At 42.5% G+C, this 21,192-nt stretch overlaps 1 protein-coding gene across 5 annotated transcripts in view; it reads right to left on the bottom strand.

Moving 5' to 3' along the window:
• Positions 1-21,192, bottom strand: part of FAT1 (FAT atypical cadherin 1) — a 376,731-nt gene that overhangs the window by 176,993 nt on the left and 178,546 nt on the right. For all 5 annotated transcript variants that reach the window (XR_011030974.1, XM_068278660.1, XM_068278659.1 and 2 more), the window contains exon 3: positions 10,133-10,447. Coding sequence is in view for 4 of the 5 variants with exons in the window: in XM_068278660.1 (XP_068134761.1) it covers positions 10,133-10,447 (315 nt within the window). In the remaining variant the exon portion in view is untranslated. The remainder of the gene's footprint in view (positions 1-10,132; positions 10,448-21,192) is intronic.

The raw sequence follows: 21,192 nt of genomic DNA, 5'->3' as shown, positions 1-21,192 counted from the left end.
TGTAGCAAGGGTTTATGGGAGCTCAGTCTGGGCAGGAGGAGGAGGAGGTGTTACTAGCCAGAGATTTCAGAGGCAGAGGGTAGGGGGGAGGTGGAGAGGGGACTGAATTTGTCACATTACACACAGGCAAGCTGATAGCATCTCCAGCCCTCAGCCTGTGAAAAACAGAACATGGCTGCCCTCATTGTATCACAGGAATAAATAATCATAAACTGTTGAAGCTGTTTGCAGCTAGATTTGCTTTAGATAACTTTAGATAAGTTATATAGACAAGTTACTTGTTATAGTTATTCATTTCGGATCCACTTTAAGCTCCCAAAGAGCAAAAATATAATATAAGAAAAATGTAAGAAAAGTAATACTGAAATTAAGTTAATCAGGAACAACCTACTGTACTTTGAGTGATTATTATGCTTGTAAATGTGCTGACAGGTTAGGTGATAAATGTCATTTGTGAGAAGTTTTGTGAATGGAGCCTATTGCCAGAGCTTCAGTTCTACTAGACCTCTGCTTGCTGCTAGCTGCCTGAACTCCTGGTCCCTATGCTTTGTCCTGATATCCCTGGTTTGATCTCTTGCCTGTTTTACCTTGTCTTTGGATCCTTACACTTACTGTATTGCCCTTCTGGTTCCTGATACTGTATTCTGTTCTGACTTGCCTTGGTTTACGATTTGGTCCTTCATACTCGGTTCTGTACATTGTGTATATAGTTTTGTTATTGTTAGGTATTTAGCCTTGTGTGGTGTGTGTGATTGATTCATTGTGCTTGTATACATCCATTTGCTCACTTTTTTTTACTGTTATACATATTGCACACTATTTTTGTGCTGAAGGGTAATGGAGGGTACACGTAATGCCACAAGAGGTCCGTGGATGGGAAGTCAAGCGTTTGAGGTACTTTGCACGGAGTCGTCAGGAATCTTAAAGGTCCGATCTGCCTTGAGGGTTGTTATCGTCGCACTTCGCCAAATGAGGTTCGGCATAATTGTGTGCCTGTACCCAGGTTGCGAGATTGCATAAACTATTGCTCATTGCTCAAAAAATCTCCGGTCGTCTGAAAAATCACATAGTGGGTACAGGCCTTTACAAATCCCAAAAACAAACCGAAAGGTTAACTGATCCCTTAGAAAAATGGCTTTGACTATGATAAGGAACTAAATTCTGATGCAGAAGAAGATGTCAGTGCTACATGAATACATTATATTAATAACTGAATTAACAAACCAATGAATGCAGCTTATTAGTTCACTAACAACCCATGGCTCATTTACCACAGTATTTCTTTGAAAAAAGACAGTCTATTTGGTTGTCCCACAAAAATGTCAACCTCTACTAGTTTGGGATGATGACTCCACTTTAAGAACCACCTCTTATTTTGTATCTCGGTGTTAATTATCTAACTCACAGCTCCATGAAACCTTGTTTCTCCATCAGTCAGAAAATTAAAAAGTGAGTAAAGCAGTATGTTGCAAACAGTCCGCCCTGAGACTGCAGCCTTCGCTCAGAATTATACAGCTAATAAATCAGAGCACTACTCATCCTTGCAGCATCCCTAAGCACTTTATGAAGAACCAACGAGGATTTAAGTTCGCTAGAATATGTTGTTTCGTTTGGAAGATAATATTCCAGACATACCTTGAATTATGAATAAACACCGAAATGCACTTGAGAATGCATTACATGCCTCAGTGCTTTCTGTATAGTTGATTTTAAACCTGAATTAAAGCCGATTCAAGAGTTTGCATAGAGTGGAGCCAGGGATCTGAAGCTTCGCTTCTGGAAAGCCCGGTTTATATTGGTAGAGTAACAAAGGCGGTTAAGTGTCTGTTGCTGAACAGCGATTGTCAGGTTTTCATCTGCATGTCTTCAACAACTTCGGATTAATGACAAAAACAGTATGAAAGCATTTAATTAAAGCCATGCCAACTTTCTTTCTGCAGGGGAAATAAGCAACTAACCTGAATGGGATCTATCTCCTCAACTGAAACGGTAAATAACTTGCAGCTATATATTCTCAATGCCTGATGCCCTTATTTTCAAAGGAAGGATAAGCGTACTGTAAATATGCTTTACGGGGTAAGAAGAGGGTGAACTGGAAAGCAAGAGGGTGCTGATCATCACTTTCATACAAGGGAGGAGATTAGGTGAAGTTACGAGGCTGTCGAGGGTGTAGCTGCTTCAATCCCCCCAAGGTCAAGAATTCCCCCCTTTTGTTTCCCTTTATAGAACAAAGCAGGATTTGTTTTTAAAATGGAACTCCAGCCAAAGCATTTTTTTTGTGTTTTAACCCTTTAGCAGCCAATTTATTTAGAGGTTTGCAAGTGTTCCAGGCCAATTTATTTTAGCACATTTCTTTTGCATATTTGTTAGATTTCCTTGCTTCTCATTAGTACAGCTGAATGTGTATTTATAGTCACTTATATAGAGGGGGCACTGTGAGACAATAACAAAAGACTTCTGCTTTCAGTTTCTATATTTTCTGCTAGGAGAAGGACATCAAAGCACTGCAAGAATTTACAGCAGAGTTCTGAGGACTGGGGTCAAAAGCAGAGCACTCTTTGCACTCTTTGTAAAGGTGCGCTTGGCGGTTATGCATGCTGGAGCACTTTATTTTGGGCCTTGCAATATCTGATAATGCAGGGGGGCTCTGGACTGGAGCACACCTTCGAGAGCGGCTGAGGCCCGCGTCGAACACGGGGTTCCGATCCATTTCTGCTGCGAGGGCGATGGCAATTACGGAATTTTATCGGAGTTCCAGGATTCCGGGGGTTGGGGGGGCGCATCTTGTACACTGGAGGATACGGTACTTTTCTTTTTCTTTGGTCTGTTTCTCTTTTCCCCTTCTTTATCTAATTCTATGAAATGATTCAATTTGATTGGCAAATTCTGATTAGCAAACATGATGAGATTTTATGCCCAACACCAAGAGCGTGGTGATGAAGCCTATCAATATGGTTGGGCCTTCATAAACTGTGGCTAGGCTCTGAGCTAATCAGGAAAAAAAAAAAGCTGACAACTTATCTCAAACGAGATAACTCTACTGAAGTTGTTAATGGGTTAAATGAGTTTTGTAATGCTTTTCATCATTGTTCTCCTTCTTTCTTCTTGTTTAATGATTTGGTCAGACTATACGAATTGGTGCAGATGAAGGAGTTAACAGCAGGTTCTGTATGCAGAGATTCTACTGATGTTTAGGCTTTATAGGGATGGACATATACAACACTGAACAAATTACAGTCTCTAGATCTGAAAGTTAAAGAAGCTCTTAAAGGGACTCCAAACTCTGGCTAAAATAACAATTTTCACTTACCAGGGGCTTTCTGCAGCCCAGTGCTGGTCGGGACGTCCCACGCCGGCCTCTTGGCTCTTCTCCCCACGGCTGTCCATATAGGGCTATCCGGCGGCTCCCCAGGCGACACTGGCCGAGTGTCAGGGCTCCTTCTTCCGCAAACCTCATCAATGACGTCGCACGCCGGCCGCCTCGCGTCATCACGGCGGCCGGCGTGACAGCACGGTGCATGCGCGATTTAAGTCAATAGTCACGCCGGCCGCCTCGCGTCATCACGGCGGCCGGCGTGACAGCACAGTGCATGCGGATTTAATCGAGCATGCGCCGTGCTGTCACGCCGGCCGCCGTGATGACGCGAGGCGGCCGGCGTGCGACGTCATTGATGAGGTTTGCGGAAGAAGGAGCCCCGACACTCGGCCAGTGTCGCCCGGGGAGCCGCCGGACAGCTCTATATGGACAGCCGTGGGGAAAAGAGCCAAAAGGCCGGCGTGGGACGTCCCGACCAGCACTGGGCTACAGAAAGCCCCTGGTAAGTGAAAATTTTAATTTTAGCCAGAGCTCGGAGTCCCTTTAAGGGGCCCATACACTCAGCTGATTTTGTGGCCGACCGATCGATCCCGATCGATCGATTGCAAATTGGTTGGCCAATCGACCGATCGATGGCCGATTTCGATGGATTTCCATCGAACTGGCAGGGTGGAAAATTTAGGTCGATCTGATGAGATTGCTTATCATTTTGCATTGGCCTTAATGGAAATCTGATGTCAAAAAATGCCATCAGATCGAATTTCAATAGATTTCAAACTGAAATCTATTGGAATTCTATCCTGGTAAAAAATGTTCTAAAAACGCATCAGATAGATCATCAGATGTATTTCTTATCTATCTGCTGCCAATCTGACGAGTGTATGGGCACCTTCTGTCAGTGTTAACATGATTATTGACTTATTGGCATTCTGATGAACATACGCTCATCAGAATGCCTACCCTCAAATGTGGGGCTTTTTCCATATAAGATAACAGTTCACTATTAAAACCACTGCTTAAAATAACTGCCTGATCTTATACCTGCCTTGTGTGAAATTTCACTCACTGCACTACTGCAATAACCAATGACCGGAGCATGATGTAATTGGGGGTTGTATAAAAAGTTTCCAATCCCTTCCTTATTCTCTAAACTTCCTGTCAGTGTTAGGCTTAAAGTGTACCAGAGATCCAAAAATAGCAAAAATCGATACTTACCCAGGGCTTCCTCCAGCCCCACAAACATGTTTGAGTTCCTTGGCGTCTTCCTGCAGTCTTCAGTTCAGCCGCGATCAGCCCTGGTAACTGGCTCAGTCAGGTCCAGACTGGGTCTTCCGCGCATGCGCAGACCTCCCACGCATGTGCAGTACACCCGGACTGACTTGACTGAACCAGTTACCGGGGCTGATGGCAGCTGAACGGTAGACCGCAGGAGGATGCCGATGGACTTGTTTATGGGGTTGGAGGTTGCCACGGGTAAGTATCGATTCTTGCTATTTTAGATCCCTGGATTACTTTAAGATAGATATATATTGAAAAAAAGTAAATATCTTATCTGAAAGTTTTTATCATGTGACATGACAACCAATCATCTCTTCCTTCTTCCCTGTGCACATTTTGGCTACGCATCAGTGCTGGGTTTTTGGTTATATACTTCAGGTTAATTTGTTTTTTTTGTCTGTAGTTTCCATGTTTGTCCCCTCACCCCACTAACCTCCCACCTTAAAGCAAACCTGAGGCGGACCTAACTCAAAAAATATAGCCGTGCTGCACCCACATGAGCATGGGGGGCATCTGCACAGTAGCATGGAGCCACTCATGGCTTACAGTGCAGCTGTGGCCGTACTCGTGCAGGTGCAGTATGGCTATCCTAGTACACAGTGGGTAGCGTGGACACAATAAGATATCCTTCAAAGTAAATCTCCTTCCTAACAACTACATTTTTCTTTGAAGTAAACACTTCCTGATGCCTTTTTTTACCCTCTCTCCAGACAAATCTCCCTTCTGTAGATTTACAATAGCACTATAAATCTAACATCCCCATAGCAGTGGCGGTATGTTCAGGGATAGCGTCAGGGATTGGGAACTTTACAGAAAACTGGAGTTCTGCTGTAAACAGCCCCTATCCCTTCAACTACAGCTGTAGCGTAAAAAATTCCAGCAAGGCTTCCCGGTCATAAATGTTAATAATTGAAAAAAACTAGACACACAATCCATCCAGGTCACAACATACTGTATACGGTGAACCTAAAAACCCAGCAATGCAAGATAAATGTCAACATTTTAACAGCAAGCAATGCGTGCTGGAATTCTGCCTTTCAACATGAAAAGAACTAGATGCTGAGGACAAAATGAAATGTCCTCTGTGGTTCAGGTTGAAAACAAAACAACCACTGCTATTACTAGAGGCTTTCTGGGCAAAAAGACATAAGCCAATATTTTGTGCATTTCCCACTGAGTACAAACGACACAGGTGACCTTTAAATTCATGTGTTCAATGAACAGGATTTCACAAACCAGCTGAAAATTGTTCTAAAGCATTTTACACTTCAGTAGTCCTGTCAGGGACATGTAGGACTTCGGTTACCCATTGTACTCATGTGAGCGGCATCTCCATGCTCACAGACCAGAACAAACTTGAAAAACTTTGCCCCTAGAAAAGAGCCTCAAAACACAATAAAACATAAATGACAGATAACCCAATTGCATGAAAATGTGGATGTATCCCTAGTAATACAATTGCACTGCGATGTAAGAACACAGTAAAACTGATGACACATTTACATAGATATTTTAGGGTTTGTTTGAAGTTGGCGCTGCTGGATTCACAGCAGGCACAGTCTATGGGGAATAGGATACTCAATACTGTTATGCTTCAGTGTTGTGATACTGGTTCTGATCATACACAATTTTTTTAGGATGATACGCCACAGAGTGCATGAATAAACAGAGTAACAAAATGTTAATATCGTAAATAGCAGAATCAAAATTTGCAATACAAACATATCAATGATCCTCGTATAGTCTTGTGACATACCCACTCCTAACCCAGTGTCGTACAAACACAGGGAAGGAAGGGGGGTACTTAAACTATGCCTGGCCTACAAATCTGTGCACAAAACCTGCCCTACCTATAAACACCAGGCCACCCTCTCCAATGCCACAACGACCTTGCCTAACTGCCCCAATCATTTCCCACTCCCATGTGTATCTGCTGGATTTCTCAAAAGCTGCCCCACCCTTTGGAATTCCCTTTCAATGCCCTTAAGATTTGCTCCCTCTTTTAACATATTCAAGCAGGCCCTCAAACCCCACCTCTTCAAGATGGCCTACCCACCCTTTACCACACAGTAACTCTCTACTGAATACTAGTTCTACAGCCCTACTTAGTGTGTCTATCTTCCCTCCCTTAGCTTGTAAGCCTTTGGCAGGGTCCTCCCTCCCCTATTGTATTCTACATGATCATGTGTCTTTTGTATGACCTCCTTGTACTTGTACTACTGGGCCTACCTAACCAGCTCAAAATCACATGATCATGTACCGTTTGCCTTGTACAGACTTGTCCTATGTTGTATAACCTTGTTACGTCTGTCATCCTTTGTATCAATGTATGTATTTATTGTCCAGCGCTGCATTATATGTTGGCACTTAATAAATATAAATTAAAAATAAATTAGTAATTCAGTAAGGAGTTCATTGGGCAAGACTCCCTAACACTGCTACTGCCTACTGAGTGCGCTCTAGTGGCTGCCTCGCAAGCGCTTTGAGTCCGACAGGAGAAAGGCGCTATACAAATACTGCCATTATTAATACAGTAATAACTAGACAATATAGGGTGGGAGGAGGTGGGAGTGTCAAACTACCAATTTAAGAGTTAATAAGAAAAAGTCTGAACTCGGTAAGGAAATGTAAGAGTAATTTGTTGGATATTTTTGGTGTCTAATAAACTACTCTTATGCTGGGAATACACAATGCGCTTTTGCGGTCGATTTCCTGCTCGATTCTCTTATCTTTTCTTATCAATTTCCATTCACTTCTAGCAGAAATCGAGCAGTAAAACGATAGAAAGTGAGAGCGGACATGTTGGAAGTTATCTATCGAACTATCTATCTGCCTGAAATATGGATGGTGTATTTCCAGCATTACACCTCCATACCAAGGTAAGACTTTTCCCTATTAACTCCTAAATTGGTAGTTTGACACTCACACTGGGGCTCCTCCTCCCACCCTGTAAGATTTCAGAAGTAGCTGTCCAGTTTTAGCAACAGTGGTCCTTTAAGTAAGAAGGCTCCTAGAATGTTATTTGAGACCTGCATCCAGTCACATGACACTATGTCAAACATAAACATTCATAATGTAACCAGAATATATAAAATATGTTCTAAGATAAAATAATCATTTCCTTTCTAACTGAATTATGTTGGGTGAGTAGCTAACATTTAAACGGGCACTATGGTGAAAAAGTGTAAAATGTAAAATATGTGCAAACATAGACAATTAAGAAGTGTATTTTTTCCAGAGTAAAATGAGCCATAAATTACTTTTCTCCTATGTTGCTGTCCCTTACAGTAGGTAGTAGAAACCTGACAGAAGTGACAGGTTTTGGACTAGTCCATCTCCTCATAGGGGATTCTCAGAAAGGCTTTTATTCTTTATAAAGATATTACCTAAAAAGGATTTAAACAATGATGCTGGCCAGCTTCCCTGCTCGCTACACAGTTTTTTGGCAGCTGGACAGAGTAACTACCATTCACTAAATGCTTTTGAAAATAAATAAATCACTGAGAATCCTCCATGAAGAGATGGACTAGTCCAAAACCTGTCGCTTCTGTCAGGTTTTTACTACATACTGTAAGTGACAGCAACATAGGAGAAAAGTAATTTATGGCTCATTTTACTCTGTAAAAAAACATACTTATTTGTATATGTTTGCACATATTTTAAATGTTACAATTTTTCATCATAGTTCCCCTTTAAGGGAATTCCAGTGTATGACATTGTTTAGACACAGTGAAGCACCAGCAGCTACTTTTAGTAATGTATATGCCGTTATAGCAAAGGAGGCTGTAAGGAGATAAAGATGAATTACACAGAAGAATCTCATTTATAATGCTTTTCTCCTCCACCCACAGGCATGAGCCCTTCTGAAACAATAAAGGTTACTCATCAGAACCCTCAGATGGGTTTGCACAATTGACTGTGATAAACCGTGATGATCAGAGTGGTTTTTATGCTGATGTATCATAGAAAAAAGAGCAGCACAACACTGTCCATCCAATCAGATAACACATAAACATTTTCAGCAGAGTCAGCTAAAGGGAAAATATGCAGGAAAAGTAATCTGCAGAATGTGGCATTTATATACGTAAAGCCAAAGCCACATTCCATGAATTACAAAAAGCATTCCCATGAAATTCTGTAAGCAGATGAGCAGCAGTGAACTCGCAATGAAAATAGCTCCCTTACTGAGCGGCTTCTCAGATTTGGCCGTCATGTGACCTTCAAATGAATTTCCAGGTTCCCTCCTGCACAACTTCCCCCAACAATACCCCTCTCCATGGGTCCAGAGCCATAGCAACTTGGAGGTAGGAGTAATATGGGGTCCAGCGATTGCCAGACAGGCACATAGTGCCAGAACAAACCTGCTGTGTGGTAAACTGCCTGGTTAGGCCTCCTGAGAGAGAAGACAAGTGCCATCCTGTGTTGCACATTGTGCCACAGACAAATGCAATAGTGTGAGTGACAATTGTTCTTCTCCCTCTGTTCAAAATAAAAGAAAAATAAAGCAAATAGTCCACACCTAGTTCAGTACTACTCATCTGGACTGCAGAAGGCAGGATGTGAGGAGATGCTTCCTGAAATCCAAGGGATGTGGTTTTAAAATACCTAGAAATCCAAGCAGCAATTTGCTAATTCTTCAAATTTCGTAGAAAATCCACTGTATATTAGTGTACATTTATTTTATTAAAGTAGAACTCTAGCAAAACATTTTTTCCACTTCGTATAGAGTGGGAAGAACAGTTATAAAGTTTCTGTTGTTGCCTGTGTCCTTAATGTGAAGGTCTCTCCTGACTTCCTTTTTTTGGTGACATTTTCTGTCACAGGGAATAAGGGAAAATATTCCCATTGAGGGCCGAGAGGGATATAGGAACCATAGAGAGGTTGTAATCATCCTCCAGTCTATTCTAGGCTAAAACTTTTAGCTTTTGGATTCCAATTTTAAAGAGGCACTGTAGTGACATATAGTAGAATGCAGCAAATGATTCAGGATACCCAGTTTTATGGTAACTTTCCTTGTTTCAGCATCAGAAACACTTCTTATACCTATAAATTCTATAAATTTCTGCATATTGGCACACAGCCCAGTGATATTTAGCCTTGGCTGATTAATTATATGGAATTATTCCCCCCAAGAGCATTCTGGGAGACCAGGTATATTGTCTACTGGCTTTAGACCTCTGAGTAAACAAATATTGAGCAGAGACCACCTGATAGGACTACATTTGTTGCCAGTTGTGATATATTTCAGAATGTAAATCAGGGTAAGGAAAGATTTTGCAATGAGAAAAAACTAAATAGTTAATAAAAAAATGATAATTTTATTAATTATGTTATCACTACAGCCTCATTGAATACTGATATAACCATAACGGGTATATATAATACAACTGCAGCGGAGGAAAACAGGCAAACATTACTAAAGAGTGTTTAGTTCAAACATCAAAACTTTATTTAATCAGACCGTTCACGTTGGGAGCACTTCCCTTCTGCCAGCACTGAAGCAAGAGGCCGCTGGGATAAAAAATGGAGTTTACTGACCTGTTTTTGGGTTGATTGCAAAGAATGCTTGAGGGTTCCCGCTTGATATCTTGTAAGTCAGCTTCTCACTGGAGCTGGAATCGGGATCGAATGCCTTTATTTGCACAACCGATAAATCCTTGGGGGAATTTTCCATGACTTCTGGGTAATACACAGGTTCTGAGGTCTGAGGAGCATTATCATTAACGTCTTCAACTTCAATGTATATCTCAATAAAAGATGAGAGGGGAACAACACCGCGATCAGCAGCATAAACAGTCAGCCAGTAATGAGAAGTCGTTTCACGGTCAAGAGTGTCCGCCGTCCGTATAATACCTGAACATTAAAGAAAGATAGAGAGTGCAGTTAATGGGGATTTCAGCACTTAAGGTTAAGTATCTTTCAGTTTCTAATTGCTCTAAATACATATTAACTGCAGAGTATAATCAATCAGCACAGCAATAAACCCCTACTAATGAAAGCATTTTCAAACAGCCAGAGGACACACGGGGAGGAAATATGACCAGTCCGCCCTATATTAAATGCTATTGAAATAGAACAACATTATATATAATAGGATTATGGTCAACTTATTTAGTATGTCTTATCATACAAATAGCGTTTCCACAAAAATAAGACCGTATGAAATAAGGCTGGATACACACTTGTAGTTTTCTGCATGAGTTTTCTGACTGGACTGCATTGCTGTTAGTTGATTTTCTGCATGTGTAAAATGCATGCAAGTGTGAACTAACCATTGATTAACAGAGGTTCTCAGTTTTCTTGTGGAGAAAACGCACTGAAAAACTGTCAATTGGGGATCCAGCCTTAGGTCAGGGTCACACTTCATTTCATGTGTTTTCCCATTGGGTGCTATGGGGAAAAGCATGCAATTCTGTAAAGTGTGACCCTGGCCTTAGTGTGGATCCACGCTTGTCTATCAGTTTTCTGCATGAGTTGTCTGACAGTGCTGCATTGCTGTCAATTGTTTTCTGCATGAGAAAAACTCATTCATGTGTGAACTAGTAACATTAGTTGCATTGAGTAACATTCGTTCTCTGTTTTCCTGTGCAGAAAATGCACAGACAAAACGACTAGTGTGGCCAGGCCCTTAGGCCAGGGTGACACTTAGCAGAATTTCATGTGTGGAGTGGGGAAAATGAATGTGATTCTGCTAAGTGTGACCCTGGCCTTAGGCCCCTTTTACACTTAATCCGCTGGTGTGCGTTAGTGTACGTTAGTACGCGTTTTTTCCATAGCAGTGCATTGTGACAAAGATTTCAGTTAAAATGCGTTAAGTGTAAAAGAGGCCATAGGAAAACATGGGCATTACTTTGAAAATCAGTTTTCTTTCAGTTTTAACTGAGAGCAACTGACTTTTCTCCTGAGTTTTCTCCTAGGTGATATTTTATTACCTTTTTAGAGAGTATTAGAGTATGGACAGTTTCCTAGATTTTTCTGTCTCTGCTCCCCCCCCCCCCCCCCCCCCCTTGGTGGAGAGAACAAAACAGCATATTTGATAAACAAATACATTATGTTAGGTGTACTAGACTCACAAACGTTCAGAAATCCTGTATCTCTGTGGGATTGGGCTTTTTTCCCTTCTTCACTCCCAACTGACTTTTCCTTTTTTAACTGGTTTCTATCAGCAAAAATGTGTAATATTACATCTCCCAGCTGTCCGGAGCACCGCCTGCTGGTAAGGTTGTCATTTTAATTAAGTAAAAAAAACCTTCTTGTTTAACTGCTGAGAAGAAAAAGTAATAAAACACCACACTATGAAATGGACATTAATAAACATCTTACTAACCAGAATTGGATCATTTAACGTTACTGCAAGACTGTGTTTTACAAAACATAAAGGAAGATGGCTAAGCTATAAACAAATATTAATTTGTAATTTGTCCTATGTTCTTGTAATGATCCGCTCAGCTGGCTGCACAGGCAGACAGCTGTTTGACCATTCCTCTAGTCTGTGGGCTGCAGGTCTCTGGAAGAGAGACCTGTCTTTCCTTTGCAAGTTTCTGATCTGCTCTGCTGCTGAGGAATTTGCATACATTAGTTATGCAAATCACCTAGCTGCCTCCTTTGAAGGCTGGCAGTATAAAAGCCATGTTTTCCCAGAGTCCTTTGCTGGACATCCCTTCATGGTTTGTTGAAACACTCCTAGAGTGTCAGCCGTGCTATTGCTTGTTAAAGTTATCTTAGAGTAATTCTTGGGACTGCACTAGGCAGCTTCCCTAGTGCAGTTAGGTTGCTATCTGTTTTGTCTGTATTGCCTCTCTGTTGCGATTGTCCTGTCGCCAACGGTGGTTGTCAGGAAATCGTTCTGTCTGTCTGGGGTGCTAACCAGAGCAGCGGTTGCTACTGGTAGCCCCTTCTGTTCATCTGTCTGTCTTGTTTGGATCGCACTAGCCTCTAGCGGTAGCGGCTGTGGATCCTTCTGATCTATGTTCTTGGAGTGTAAGCTGGAGCAGCGGTTGCTACCGGCTACCTCTTCTGTCTGTCGTGTTTGGATCGCACTAGCCCCTAGCGGTAGTGGCTGTGGATCCTTCTGATCTGCTATCCTGTTCCTGTACCCGGATTGCACTCGCTCTGGCGAAAAGAGCAGTGGATCTTTCCTATCCTGTTTCCCGTCCGTTTGTCTGTCTTGTCTGATACGAACGCTTGCTGTAGGCTCGGTGAGGTAACCGTTAAGCAAGCGCTCACGTCCTCTGTTTCGTGTTTGTCTATCGGTGGTTAGTTAGGCGTGCTTGTCTCTGTTGCGCTTAACGTGCGGAGATCGCGCAGTAAACGCGTTCGCTGTTGCGAATGAGTGCGGTGTTCGCGTTTAGTTAGCGTTTGTTATTTTCGTTATTTTCTCATTGTCGTTTGCTGTGCCTTTGCTACTCTTGTGTTCTGTTCTGATCAGTCTTGTGTCACTTCTGGCGATTGCCTCTCTCGCGATCGCGTTCATACTTTGTTTCTGCGAATGTGTGTTCACCGTCGCTGGGTGGCGACTAGTTTGGGGAACACACATTTAGTCTATCTCTGTGCTCTTCTCTTTAAGGGCTGTTCAGCCCCGCATTGTCTTAGATCTGTACAATTCCCATCTGGCATTTGTGGCCGTGCAGAGGCTGTGCTCGTCTGCACTCCACAGCGCCATCTGCCGGTGGGAATTGCCCTGTGCTGGTGAATTGCACCTAGCCTGGGTTCACCTAATTATACGAGTGTGGAGGGTTTTCCTTGTGTCAGTGCGCATCTTGTGCGCTGACCACGAAAACGATTCCGCAAATGTTACAGTTCTTAATTAAAGAAGCACTCTATTTCCATGATGACATTTTATGTAAAACTCTGTTTTGACTGCCAGCTAGGTAACAGGATTTTCTTTAAGAATTTATTGTATCCATATTTTTAATCAAGAAAATTGAATTTTGTACCCTGAATAAAAGCTGCCATCTTTGAGTAATGCTCAATTTGTTTTTGGGAATATGTTAGGAAAAAAATATAGCTTTATAGAGAAGCAGGAACGGAGTAGAGCTGCGTGTAGTTTAGGAAAACAAGTGAATACATGCAGAGTAAACAAATAGGATGTGTTGAGTATTTAAAAGACCATGATCTGATCTGCTCACAGGAAGCTGCTTGAAGTCTGCATAGATAAGTACACAACTGCAGAAAATGCCAGGTATCCCTTTATTCACTTCAAAGGTTCAGTTCTAAAAGTAATAGTTACAACAATTTTTGCTGCACAGTTATACAATGAGCATAGCATATAGCCCCTTGCTGCATTGCTGGGTTTAAATCCTAGCCAAGGAAAATATCTGCAAGAAGTTGTTTTATAATACCGTAGTTTTCCCCAACAGTTTCCTCCCACATCCCAAGACACTTATAAGCCCAATAGGCTTCCAACCAAAATCAACCCAACATAAGTTACCGGCACTAGGCTTCCCCTTCAGTAACTGGCCCTAGACTGTAGTTGTGATAATAAACTATGACAGTCTATTGAGCTGGCTACTGCTCCCATCAGCTGCTAAAGCACTTCTACACTTCTTTCACACACAGGCTGAGCTAGTCCCATGCCCCAGCAGGGCACCTGCTAGTGTTGGCACTCGAAGAGACTGCCACTGCATGGAATCCCATCTGAGCCCCATCAGAGCCACTATCAGTCCTGACATGGGTGGGTTACAAATGCTGCCATTGGCCTGCATTAATTTGCAGCTGGAGGGTACTAGGGGGCAAAAACTGCCTGAACTGCAGTTCAGCCGCCTGTGTGAAAGAAGCCCAAGTTTTATGTGACTGCTTTGAGAAGGTGGCTTGTTCAAATTTGGGTCTAGCTAGACTTTAATGGAAATATAGAAGTAATTTTAACTTTAAAAAACAATAAAAAATAGTGGTTGCCTGTCACGTTGATCCTTTTGCTTCATGATTGTCTAAATCACAGCTGGAACAAACACGAGTTCTGTGACTTCAGAGAAAAGTCCAATAATATAATCTGCATACTTGTTCTTGGTCAGTGACGTGGAAGATTAGGGGCAGCAGACAAGCCCAATATTTTTCAATTGAATTGATTTGGCAACATTAATATTCCTCTTACTTTGTATACTCGATAAGAAGAATCCCTGCTAAGTTCTTATCTTCATCACCTATTCTCATGACAAGCGTAAAATATTGGAATTAACCTTTCTTTTTGCTTTGTACTGTCAGAAGCAGGAAGTGATGGGGAATTTCTCCAACTGAGACACCGACAACAGTAAACCTGATAGAAGTTGTGGCCTTTCCTTAAACTAGCTAGAACTAAAATGGACTTCACTGTCTCAGTTGCCTCAAAGAAACCACTGAGATTGACTCTCCATTACGTATCGGATTCTGACTGATATAAAGTGCACATAAACATAAAATAACCAAAATTACCGTAGATTAAAAAAATTACTGATTACTGCATTGGTCATTAGATTTTCAAGGATTTACAATTTCTAAGACCCTATTATGAAAATTAAAATAGTGTCTGTGGTAGGTGGCGTCTGGATCTGAGCTTACACAGCGCCACTTGGGTCAGGAGTCAGATCTTACGTCACATAAATGATCTGCTTGTGTACTGATCAGAGCTATTATCCAGCTTATGGCCACTGTCCCCTCTAATTCTTTCTTCCCCAAACCTACATGCCTGCTGATTTCCATGTAAAAATATGCAACGAGCAGGAGTTCCTCTAAGTCATTACTTAAAGAATTAATTTAAGCTTCCTATTACTGCTGCTTCCTGGACACCAGGAAGATGAATTACAAGGAACAATTTAAAACAAGGGCAGAGGTCGGCTAACTCTATATTACATTCTCATTTTACAGTAAAATCATCAGGAAAAAAAAAGGAGGAAAGTAGAGTTAATTAATCACTCTACCTTTCAAGAGAGCTCTATGGCAAGGATCTAATTCACTCCTAAAAGCAACCTGAAATGAAAGGAATGTAGAAGCAGCCATTTTTATTACCTTCTAAAGGTGGCCACTAACGATACAATTTGCTGAACGATCGTTTACAAACGATTCTTTATATGAACGATCACAAATAATCATTTGGGACCACTAATAGACCAAAATCTCCTAACCAATCCGATCAGATTAATGAAATCCATCCAATTTTCGGTTCGATCCCGTCTATCTGATTGGATTGGTTAGGAGATTTTTGTCCATTAGTGGTCCCAAACAATCATTTCCTATCATTCATACAAATAATCATTTGTAAATGATTGCTCAGCAAATTGTATCGTTAGTGGCCACCTTAAACTTGGCTATCAGTTTTCTGTGTGTATTTTTCTGCATGAGTTTTCTGACACTTCACTATTGAATCGGTTGAAAATTGGTACAGAAATAAGCATGCCAATCGACAACTTGACCGATTTTACACCAAAATCAGTCGAATGTATCAATTGCTCATGCTGGGATATCTCAGGCTGATGTGGTCAATGCGATATCGTGACGAGTGACAAATTCCTGGCGCTGCCCCCCCCCCCCAAATTGTATATGTGCCTTATGATGTCATGCATTATAATGCTATACCCATCTGCCCGCAGCTTATGTTCAGTTGCTTCCGCATTTGCGCCCACTTGCTGGTGGCGTATATCATGTGGTATACGCTGACAGCCACATGGGGCACCAGTGCGGAAGCTGGAAGGCTGGATACTAGCAGGCGGCCAGAAAGGTAAAGTATTTTAATCCATGGGCACCAGGGGGCACATTTAACATTCAGGGAGACAGTGGGGCAAGGTGGCGTCATGAGGCAGATTCCCAAAAAATGTCATGCTGAAATCAATCGACAGCCAACAGATCTCTCTCGCTTAATCACTGTGCAATCTCTATCTGTACCTCCTCTATGCCCCCTGTGCCTCCAGTGACCCCCTCTGTGTCACTTCTGTTGCCCCCTGCTTTCTGTGCCCCCCTCTGTCCCACCACTGTGTCACCTCTGACCTCCTGTGCCTTCAGTGTACTGCAGCAAAATGTAATTTTACCAGTTGAAAAAACATTTTTTTTTCATAGAATTTTTAAAATTGATTTTCTCAAAACCAACAAGGTATTTTAGTAAAAATGTTTTTTTCCCTTGTTCTCACAGAATCAAATGTCACATTTTTAGGCCGTTCATATCCGTGAGTCGTTTGCAAGTCAGGGGTTAGTTAATCAGGGACTACCTGTATAGCACTTGTGTCAGCTCCCCTAGTTCATAGGGTTGACACCTTGTCCCTGACTAGAGGCACACTACTATAGCCATAGGGCTTGATTCACAAAGCGGTGCTAACTGTTACCACGCTTGTGAAAAGCCCCTCTTCACGCCTAAACTGAGTTTAGGCATGTTAAAAAGATCTCGTGCGCAAAATCCCGCGCGCAAAACATTGCATCGTGGTGCGACGAAAACGGCACACCCGATGCGCTTACAAGGTCACATGGCGTGGGCACCTCATGCGACCTTATAAGCGCATCACACCGGTTTTGCCGCACCGCGATGTGACGTTTCGAGCACACCGCGCTGTGCGCACGGGACTTTGCGCGCAATCTGATTGTGAAGACCTTGCTAACCTAGTTAGCACCCTACTTATCATGTAAAATGTTTTAGGCGTGCTAACTAGGTTAGCACCGCTTTGTGAATCAAGCCCACAGTGTTTACAAGAGAGCAGCCCAGATTTTGACCTGCATCAGTAGGGGCATGGCCTCTTTATGCATTCCTCTATTGACTGGCTGATCATATATAACATTTGTTTATTTTACCAGCCCCATCTTCTGGTATACATATATGAGTTCTCTTTTGTTTCTCCTATAAAACCCTGCTTTGGATGGACTTGTGCATTTATAAAGAAATAACCAGTCTAATCCCATATTAGTCAGCAAAAGTACTTCTGAAAATACAGAAGAGACACCTGCAACTTTATTTAGTGAGAGCAAGTGCAGTAACCCATAGCAACCAATATAGAATATATCCTTCACTGATCTCATTGTTACCCACATAATGGGATTTAAAGCGATGGGTTTCCTCTGTACTTTGTTCTATAGCTTTGCTTTATTGCTCTACTTCTTAGAACAAGCCCATCTCGTTCTTTTAAAAACTGATTATACAGCACAGTGATTCTATTAACCTATTGCTTGACATGTATAGAGTGGCTATCCATTGCTGCATCTAACTCTGGGACACAAGGGATCACATGAAATGTGGAAGTGCAATTCAGAAGGCACATTCCCTATTAAACACACATGCGGTTCTGCAGGCGTGCTGAGACTTACAGCTCTAACAAGTCCTAGACACAGGCAAGCCAAATCAAGCCTGAGAAATCCAGCCCGTCACCCGTGTTTCCTTGTTCAATATCCTGCTCTGACTCATATCTCATGATTAAACAACCCAAGAACTTTGTCTCCCACCGGGCTTCCTGCCTGCCCAGGATACCTGCCCTGATCCATAAATGCAAGCCGACACACTTGTCCTTATCACTGAATAGACAGGAAGGTTCAGAGTGCAGAAGAAGGATCAGCAGAGTGCCAACTGTAACTCTGCACCCTGCTTTACATGGCGAACAGCTGCTTATAGCATTTAAAGCGGACCTGAACTCAGAACTTCCTCTCTGCTCTAAAAGATAAGCAACAGCATAATAACCTTTGAAGAAAAACATTTCTTTGTTACAGCGGATACAAACCCAGCAATAAATCTGCAGTCTGTTTATATCCTGCTTTCATGGAAGCAGACATATTGTTAACATCCTGTGTTTACAAATGTGTTCTATGCCATGGCAGTTAGCTGACACAGCCTGAGGGATCAAATTACAACTTGTACAGCTTAGTCACAGATAAGGGGGGGGGGGGGGGGGAGAATAAACAGGCTAAACTCTGTTAATACATACAGGGTGCATTTTTCTATGCTTTCCTTCTGTACTGTGCAAGAGCTTCGGTCCACTTTAATATGTAACTGTGGTAAAACTGATCTGCAGAAACATGTAACAAATGCTTTTTAAATACAGACCTCGTACATCTGTACATGTCTAAGGTTCATGTAATCTCTTGCACACTCAACAGTGGACATAGGAGCAGAATGATGACTTGTTCTGTGCTTTCTCCACACTGTCCTATCAGCAAGTTGGAGGAGGGGCTTTGCCCACACTGTGTTTCTCAGCTACAGAGGGGAAAAATTATGAGGCCACAGACTGGGGTATACAGGCAATGCTGTTTAGCTGATCAATACAAATCTCAGGAGTGGCTGGACACAATTAAACAGCTCTTGTCAGGTAAGATAGTTTTCACATCCTGTATTTTTAATGTATATTTAGCTGTTTGCCTGAATTTTAGCTTTAATGACGAGTTAGTAAACATAAATGACAAAGCTCCTGCTTTTTCATTATTTTGTACTTTAGTAACTATTTATAACTGGGTTACTCATTAAAAGAAACAGACTGGATTCATCTGTGTTTATTCAATGAACAAAAATAGATAAGAAATCAACACATTAGTCATCTTCAAACAAATTAAAACAGAACAGTGGTTATAAATTGTTCTGTGTTCTCGAAAATAAATGATGGGCTGCAACACAAAATATTTTGTAAAGCGGTGATGAGTGACTGGTTTGGTTTGAGAGTCCCCTTTTCATTCCTTCACTTCTTCCCAGCAGGAGACTTATAAGCTAGGCCAAGCCAGACCAAGTGGGTGGTTGTTGTCTTCCGAGAGCAGCCAGGGTGTGCTGCTGTTGTGTCTGATTACGCTGCCTGTGGAGTTGCGCTGCCCCGCATGCGCAGTAGGAGACTGTGCGGCCACAGTTCCTATTGAATGATGCTGCTGGAGGTAAAATAATCAATATCTCCGCTTCCACACCTCTTAAGCTCAACACACACCATACAATCTTGGTTGTACAGATTTACCAAATCTATGTAGTATAAGAGCCAACAGATTGAAAATACCTTGAATGATTGATTGGATAATCTCTTATACTACATGAAAGTGGTAAAATTGAACAACCAAGATTGTATGGTGTGTGTTGAGCCTTACACTCCCCAAATTTTCAGGGTAGGGAGGGAACCCCCAGAACGACCTCTATGCCAAATTGCAGCCCCCGAGACCCGCTGGTTCCCGAGATAGGTTTCTGTAATCTATTTCCAGAACCAGATGGTCTCGGGGGCTGCAATTTGGTATAGAATTAGTTCGAGGGATCCCCTCCCTATCCTGAAAATTTGGTGAGTGTAAGAGGCATGGAAGTGAAGATATTTACTATTTAACCTCCAGCAGCATAATTACCTTCACACTGAGCATGCGTGCTACTCAGTGTGGAAGGGAGCTTCCGGGCAGCGCAATCAGACATTACACTGGCATGTGCACTTATGTGTGTGTATCCAGCTCTTAAGGCTAGGCTTTATTTACTCCAATACTGGAAAACCTCCGTAAATTAGGTTCACACTAATGGGAATAAAAAACAAACAAACATATACTTATCTAAGGAGAGGGAAGGCTCTGGGTCCTCTGTAGAGCAGGGGTCCCCAACCTTTTTAAGCCCGGGGCCCACTATCCAGACCAAACTTTTCTCTGGGGTCCCCAGGGGGGGGGGGGGGGGGGGGGAGGGGGGGTGAGTTAGCCCGGTATAGCAGTTAGCCCGGTATAGCTAGTACAGTTAGCCCGGTATAGCTAGTACAGTTAGCCCAGTGTGGCAAGTATAGTTAGTATAGCAAGTATAGTTAGTATAGCAAGTATAGTTAGTATAGCAAGTATAGTTAGTATAGCAAGTATAGTTAGTATAGCAAGTATAGTTAGCCCAGTATAGCAAGTACAGTTAGCCCAGTGTAGCAAGTACAGTGGAAGGAGGCGGGGTAGTGGCTTCCTGTAGCGGCGATACGCATCACCGTTACCATGGGAACCGCTGTCCCGGCTCCCTTGGCTCCTTACAGCAGCCGCGCAGGAAGCGCTGCTGTAATACGACATGCTGTAAAGAGGAGAGCCGCAGCTGGAGGAATATAAGGAAGGAAGCAGCAGCCCGCTCATAAGGTAACAGGAGCGGCGGCCGCAGGGGGAGAGGTAGAAGCCGCGGCCCCCCAGAAATCTGCCCAAGGACCCCCAGGGGGCCGCGGCCCCCAGGTTGGGGACCCATGCTGTAGAGCCTTCCCGCTCCCCTCTCATTGTTCCCACATTCCAGTGCAGGCTTCCCTGTCGCAATATTTGACTGATCGGCCGAATACTGCTCTCTGCCTCATACCACGCATGCATGATCACACCCTCTCGCGCGATCACGCATGCGCAGTACAGAGCCGCCTGTCTTTGGGAGCACTTGGACTCCTGAAGACTTCAGAGGCCTCCTAGGGAGTCAAACGGAGTAGCCACTGCTGGAATGAGTGGATCGTGAGAGGAGAGGGAAGGCTCTATAGAATCCAGAGCCTTCCCTATCCTTAGGTATGTATCTGTTTTTTTTTATTTTTTTATTCCCATTAGCTTTAAAGAGCCAATACCACCAAGAGGCTGATTTGCTAAGAGGAAATTAATTGCTTGTGTTTACTAAAAATATCCTGTCAGGTCCATGAAACATTTTACTGTAGCATTTATAATAACTTTAACCTGACTCAGCCGCTGAAGTAAAAACACGAACAGGGATATATTTT

The sequence above is a fragment of the Hyperolius riggenbachi genome, chromosome 1 (genome assembly GCF_040937935.1).
Source record: "Hyperolius riggenbachi isolate aHypRig1 chromosome 1, aHypRig1.pri, whole genome shotgun sequence".
Taxonomy (NCBI): domain Eukaryota; kingdom Metazoa; phylum Chordata; class Amphibia; order Anura; family Hyperoliidae; genus Hyperolius; species Hyperolius riggenbachi.
This window is presented reverse-complemented; position numbering and strand designations above follow the sequence as displayed.